Below are 7,391 nucleotides of genomic sequence, written 5' to 3'. Positions count from 1 at the left end.
ACTAATGAGCATCGGGTTGCAAGCAACCAATCACACACCCCGAGCGCTTGCCTAAGTAGTATGGCTCGACCAATTTGCGGGATCAGTTGTCCTGTCGATTTTTTTGACTAACTTTGTTGACCGGTGTTCTATTAAAATCACTATATTTTAAAAAACATAAATTTCAGAAAAAATCCATAATTTGTTTGAAAAATGTTCCGGAATTTTGTAAATGTTTGAAAAAATTCCATGAATTCAAAAAATTCTTGCATATTTGAAAAATGCTAGCAAATTTAAAAAGTTCAAAAAAATCATGAATTCAAAATGTTTTTGGAAATCAAAATTACTCACAAATTGAATAAATGTTCATGAGTTTTAAATATGTTTAAGATTCAAATGAAAGTTCACGAATTTCTGAAATGTGTCCAAATAAAAAAATGGTTGTGATTTAAAAATAACAGCAACTGAAAGGAAGAAGAAAAAAGCAGGCAAACCAACAAAAAAGAAAAACAGAAGAAAAAAATGATTCAAGAAAGGTTCTAAAATCTTTCCTTTTTTGAGCAACTTCTAAAATAATTCCTAAACCGGTGCAAACAACAGTACGGAAAGCTCAAGTGGCCCGTCCATTGCCGTGAATATTTGCAAAGCAAAAAAACATTTCTCTTAGGAAGGGAAAAATGGGCCGAACGGCCCGAAAAGAGAGGATGGGGCGCGGGGTATACGTCTACGCACGCAATAAGATGTCTAAAAAAAACTGCACATAATAAGATTACTGGTTTTGTCTTAAAAAAAGAAGATTCCTGGTTAGCAGTGGTTTGAGATTAAACGTTTTCCACCTACAAAAAAAAAGAGGTTAAACGTTTTCCAACAATTCCCTTCATCTAGAAATACTTGTCGAAGAAATGAATTTATCTGGACATATCTTAGTTTTAGATATATCCATTTTTATTCATTCATATGACAAGTAATTCCGGCCAGAGCGAGTACATGCTCGTACACAGATAAGAAAAGCTGGTGGAAAAAAGGTGTTGTACATCGCTCATCTTCGGAAATGCTATAGGCGAGAAATAGAGTTATAGAGCCCGCCATGTCAGGGTTCCTTCCTTCCCTCCATTCACCCTGGCCTTCTTTTAGCTACTGTACGTATCCACCTTAGATTTGCTCCCTATTTCTTCAGTTCAGAGCTAATGGTTGGGATGATCTGCAAGCGGACCACAACACTAATCTTTTAAGAATTCAATGCTAAGTGACCCATTCAGATCAGTTTGTATTCGAATCTGGCTTTTGTGGGTGAATAAACAAACGGAAAAATTAACGCCTACACGTGTGGGCGTTTGCACATTGCCCACACGAATTCACCACCACTCATTTTGCCACGTATATGACATCAGCAGAAATCTTTTTAATTTTCGGCTTAAAAATGTTTTATCTCCTAATTAAAAAATCGAATTAAAAATCTGTTTTCATTATTAAATCGGTCTCGACGAGATTTTCAAAACTAGACCCCATGTTGATATGTTTTGATGAATTTTTTTTGCCCAAAAGTTGTCATGATGTTTACACTGTTGTTGTCATAGTGCTTAAACTAAAGTTGCCATGTGGCAATTTTAGTTTGTAGACCATGGCAATTTTAGTTTTTTTATGATGCCAATTCCAGTACGTTGACCATGAAAATATTTTTTTGTATGTACCATGGCAATTTTAAATGCATGTATCATGACAATTTTAATTTATGATGCATGACAAGTCTAGTTTCTTAATTCCCCATTTTGTAATATGTCAAAATTTACTTTAAATGTAAAAGAAAATAGCTGAAACATATCATGTCAACTTCAGTATAAACATCATGGCAATTCATATGCAATAGACATGGCAACTTTTAACCAAAAAATATTTCGTCGAAATATATTGATATGAGATCTAGTTTCGAAAATCTCGTCGTGAGGGATTTAATGGTAAAAATGGATCTTCAATCGGATTTTTCATTTAAGAGATAAAACATTTTAGAAACAGAAAATCCAAAAAGATTTTCACATGCATGCATGCAGTGACATGGCATACTCTGTGTGCTATAGGGCGTGTGGGCTGGTTTGGCTCACACCACACGTGTGGGCGTTAGCGTTATCCTAAACAAATTGTTTGAGGAAGAAAGGAATTTGCTTTCTGAACATAAAAAGAAAGGATTTTGACATCAGTAGCAGATGATAATAACATAAGGTACAAATATAATGAGATGGATTACAGCGCGACCTGCCTATCGCATGGCTATTCATAATCAAACGGTGGTATCCTGGAGTACAAAAGGATAAAAAGAACAACAATTAGCATCAAACTATGGGTCCTTGATTTAATTTGATGCGTGCGTACGACCTCACACGGTGTCGCGTAGTATTGCCATCCTAAAATTAACATGTATATAACTACAACATGGAAATAACTTGACTACTATATAGTTCATAGTATATATTGGTTTACATGATCGGACAGACTATTTGTTAACTTACATCAACAAACCACCATTGGAAGAAGATAGCCCCTCGTTGAAAAAAGAGGGGTTCATAGGTGGACACGATGCCAAAGGATCCACACATCCATTCATCAAGATATGCTCCTCATCTTCAACAAGGAGGGACCAAGCAATGGTAAACTCCACCTTGAAGCCGCCAAGCTCACATACATGTTGACTTGTGTTGTATGTTTTGGGTACCACAAATACAAGTCCTTGTGCAGCGATGTCTCCAGTCGGTGTGTATGCTTGAATAAGAACTTCTAGCTTTCCGCCAAATTCTACGGATAGAATTTGCCTTGACAGATTTAGATAACCACCTTTAACTGCACACTTTCTTCTAGCTTTTGAATCAAGCAATACAATTTTCCTTGACTTGGACACATTGACTTCTTCAATCTCACGCTCAGAAAATGTGTAGCAAACAACTCGGACTCCATATTGAAAAGGTGTTAACTTCTCATCAACAACATGAACACCAAAGATAGTGGCTTGAACCGAACGTTTAAGTTGCTGAGAACATAACTCTAGTGTGCAAAAGGTTTTTTCAATAATGCTAGTTCGGAAACCGTCACGAGAATGACCGACATCACCATCGTATAAAAAGGCATCCCTCACCAATGCTCTGTCTTCAGACGCCGTTTTGCCCTTTATTATTAACTGGATTTCAATGTCAACGGGCTCCTCAGACACAATTGCACGAATTGGGCCGGTCAAATGCAAAAAAGGATTCTGCAAGCATATGATCATCATAATTTGCCATTGATTAATCAACAAAGCTCGTCCTGCAAGAAATGAATGCAAGAAGAATAGTTTAAATACCGCTTCATTGAGGATTTGGCAGTCATCCCTTGGACAAAGGAAGATGGGGTTGCGACGCCCATCCACAGCATCTCGGGCGGCAACCACACCATATACTTGCAGTGGCCATTTAAAGTATTTCAAGTCAGTAACTTTGATAGAACAGATCTGCATAGTCCTTGGGAGGACAGCGTCTACTGGCTTGAATCCCGGTGTACAGTGTGTAAAGAGCATGGGACTCAACAAAGCTGCATGCAGCAACACCCAGTTAAGTATATGGAAGTAAGAAAATGAAGATCCAATGCGACTACTCTCAATCATTGTGCAAACAAAAAAAACGAGTATCAATGTTTCAGGTTGGTTTACGCACGCGTTTAATCCTCTAGACTGATTGCAGAGTGTTATTTGGAAGGATCTGCTGAAAGATACAACATACATAGTGCATATAATAATTGTTACTGGTGAGCAAGAAACTTATAATAGTCACACAAACTCAAACATTAGTAACTAACAGGGCTTTGATATCTAACTATTTTTCCCTTTTAAACAATGAATGGCATAGCAATTTTGACGTTGAGCACTGGACAGATTAATTATGGAGGAAGAAGAAAAGCATGCATGTTTACTCACTGAGGTCTTCGAAGCTGTTGGCACCTTGGCGACACTCCCAGGCCCTACGGAAGCGAGCAAAAGCCTCCTCCTTGTACTCCGCGGCTGCGGCTGCGGCCTCGCTGATCACCGCTTCACCCTCCAAGCCCCTGTCCGTTGCCATAGTGACTAATCTGCCTCCGGCGACCATCACTTGTCCGTTGATTTCCCTCTCCTCCAAGGTCCTCTCCTGCTCCTGTTTCTTCTCCGAGGTCCTCACCTCCTGGCCCTGTTGGAGGAATCTCTTCTGTTCCTCTTTCTCTTTGCGTGTTCTCTCTATCATTTGTTCCCTCGACACCCTCACCTGAATTTCTGAGACGAAATTGTTGATGCTGTCTGTGATCCACTGCAATCTATTTAGCCTTGTGACCGAGGACAGCAATTGATTTCCCGGCTCTTCATCTGGAACCATCTTCAGAAGTTCTAGTACCAGGTCGCCGATCTGGTCGCACAAGAAGGATACCTGAACAGTCATGCGTAATTCCTCGTCGTCTTCCTCCTCCTCCAATTCCTCTTCATCCTCCTCCTCTTCTTCTTCTTCTTCTACCTCCTCATCTTCCTCCTCCTCCTCCTCCTCCTCCAGCTCCAGCTCCTCTTCCTCTTCCTCTTCCTCTTCCATCGGCGATTGGTGTAACATATGAAAAAAATTCTTGGAAGATGTTGCGCGCCGAATCGGCGATCATCTCCTCCATCGACCTCATCTTGTCTTGGGAGAGTAGAGTGGCAAGGAACCTCTCCTTGCCATCCGGCCCAAGCTCCTACTCGGCCAACTCGTCCATCTTCCTCTGTATCTCCTGCCTCGCAATCAGATAGGCCGTTAAGCCGCTGCTTGCTCTTTTCCGCATCACTGCGAAAGCCGGCGAACTTGGTAGTCGGGGCCCCATCTCCGTATCAACTTCCCCGGCCTCTTCTCTCAGTCTAACTCGCCGCCGCCGCCGCCGCTCTGTTCTTTAGGGGAAGGAAGGGGAAAATAAAGCAGGTAGGGTTTCTAAGATCGGGGCGGACGGTGCGGTTGCACACGACACGCGCTCACGGGGAATAACCTCGATTTCCACTGAAAATGAAACGCCTGTCTAAAGAAACCTAGAAGTAAAAGGGAATCGCCGCGATTGATCGCCAAAGCCATAGGAGGTATCGATCTGTCTTATATATTGGGGTGCTGTACCAGAGCAACTCAGACTACAAATCGGTGTGCTACTACTCAATCCAGCTAGAACTCGGACGTAATTAAAAAGAGCTCTTTTACGGTGATTGGCGAGTTACGACTCCTAATTTCGTGTAACTCCCCCTCTGTTTTTTCTAACCGTCGGATCTAAGAAATGATTTAAAGAGTTTTTTTGTGTGAAAAGGATAGAGTTGTAAATTAGCAGGTCAATCTAGTCGCTAGTCAATCCCTGGTACAGCCTTCGTTGTTGTTAGGCTCCTCAATCCCCTCGCACAGGCGCCGCCGCCAACCCTTCCCTCGATCGTGGCGCCGCCGGCGTCCCTCCTGTCGCTCGTGCCGCCGCCATCGCTGACCCTCGCACAGCCGCAGCCGCCTGCTCTCCTCTGCTGCCCCAGCGCCCCGAGCATCGCCCCGTCGAATAGGCGCTCCCCACGGCAGCGCCTCCTCCCTGGATCAGCCACTGACGGCCATCAACGCCCGCGACCCAATCCATAGGAAGGTAACCCCGGGGCTTAATCTTCCGCCGCCGCCGCCGAAGGACGGCCCTGTTTTTTCATGTACATCCTCTGACCCCGTTATCTATAACCGTCGATTCTCGCCCAGGACGAGTATCCCTCCCAGCCCCCTGCGCCGCCGTCTGCCTCTGACGATTCCACACGCGTGTAGGCGACAATGGAACAAATTCAGACATTCAAAGATATTCATCCGTCAGAATATTCAGGTTCTGTACTTATGTATTTCATGCCATTCTTTCTTTGTTCTCTCTTTTGCATTGCATGTGCATAGTAAACCACATAGTCATCCATCACTGAATGTCTGAATTTGTTCCATTCAGACATTCAAAGTCACATTCCGCACGCGTGTAGGTGTAGGTGATAGTGGAACCGGCCTGATCGCTTTGCAGTTTCTGAATTTGTTTGATATGTTCTGAAATCACTTATATAAAAATCAACAAGTTTCTGAATTAATGATCTAAAAATCATCTAGTTTCTGAAAATCAACAAGTCAATAATGCTGATCGATGGTCCAAACACCTCCAAGTGTCCAAGTAGATATCACACCCATTGCGGTTTTGGTAAGATTAGATTCAGTTTACGGTAGTTATAAAGCAGATGTCACACCCATTGCAGATGTATTTGTCACGTCTAGTAGATTGAGTGGTTTTGTTATTTGTGATAAGATTTCTTCTGTGATTTACTATTACCGTGAACCGATGTATTCGTAGCCAGTGAGTTGTAATTGCAGATGTCATGCCTAGGTGTTGTGTTCTCACATTTCTGGAGGTTGCATTGCATATATTTGGAGTATTAATTTCAGCAGTTAAAATATGCACATATTTGGAGTGAGATTGCCATATGTAGTTCAGAACTGACCTAGCATGCTTAATTCACACAGGATCTAAATCATGAGCTTAAGAAGCTGCTGTTTTGGAGTTGTGTGCCGCAATATGAGTAGTACATTTGTGAACCTGCTATGTAATGTTCAGATTCCAGCAAGGAAATTTGTGTGCCGCTATCCTGAACCTCCTCTGCTTTCTCTGAAACAGGTTTGCCATGTGAAGAAAAAGGATATGTGGGAGCTTTCGGATGGACAAAGGCTCCAGCAATGAAGAGAAGAGAGCTGCGTTCCCTACTTGCAATTCTAGTAACTATCTTTGTTATAACTTGTAGAGTGTACCCGCAAAAAAAACTTGTAGAGTGTGATGGATTAATTGGGATGCTATGTAATCAGAGTACGTACCCTATCATATGTATCATGACTGATTGCGACCAAGGTCTGCATTCTGTGAAGAAGACTCCCATTTATATGTTTATTAGTGATACTTTGTTGCGCTTGCTCTACTACTTCTGTACATTATTTGTGGAATTGGTCTTATGTGGCACTATTTCAACTGGAGTTGGTCGAGTCCTGCTCATTTTTCAAATGTTGTGTCTTATCCTAAGCTTGTTGATAGGTGATCATTTCAGTACTGGCTTGTCATGTACTGACCCTGAACTCTGAAACTGATTCAACCAATGTGCTACCTTGATTGGTTATACCCAGGTACATGTACAGATATATGATGGAAAATATGCATTTTGACAAATTGCACCAAATTTTTAAGCAAATACTCTTTGCCTGTCTCGTGAAATGTGCCTGTGCAAATTTGCATCAATCCAAAATGTAGTGACATTCTTAGTACAACTGGTCATTTAATTGACGTTATGAACATAAAACTGGTTTGGACTAGTGCAGCATATGCAATAAAAAAATAGTAAAAGCCATAATTAAGTGCGCGGGCATTAAAGGAAC

General features: G+C 41.7%; 1 protein-coding gene across 1 annotated transcript; it reads right to left on the bottom strand.

Moving 5' to 3' along the window:
• Positions 1-2,477: 2,477 nt before the first annotated feature.
• On the bottom strand, positions 2,478-4,938 carry LOC125540193. Its single transcript, XM_048703775.1, has 3 exons — positions 3,917-4,938; positions 3,308-3,534; positions 2,478-3,217 (listed from the first exon to the last, which is right to left on the bottom strand). The coding sequence occupies exons 1-3, from the start codon at positions 4,569-4,571 to the stop codon at positions 2,480-2,482; spliced, it is 1,620 nt and encodes a 539-aa protein (XP_048559732.1). The 5' UTR covers positions 4,572-4,938; the 3' UTR covers positions 2,478-2,479.
• Positions 4,939-7,391: the final 2,453 nt, after the last annotated feature.

This window comes from Triticum urartu, chromosome 2 (assembly GCF_003073215.2).
Source record: "Triticum urartu cultivar G1812 chromosome 2, Tu2.1, whole genome shotgun sequence".
NCBI classification, from domain to species: Eukaryota; Viridiplantae; Streptophyta; class Magnoliopsida; order Poales; family Poaceae; genus Triticum; species Triticum urartu.
The sequence above is the reverse complement of the archived record's forward strand: the minus strand, read 5'-3'. Positions and strand labels throughout refer to the sequence as shown.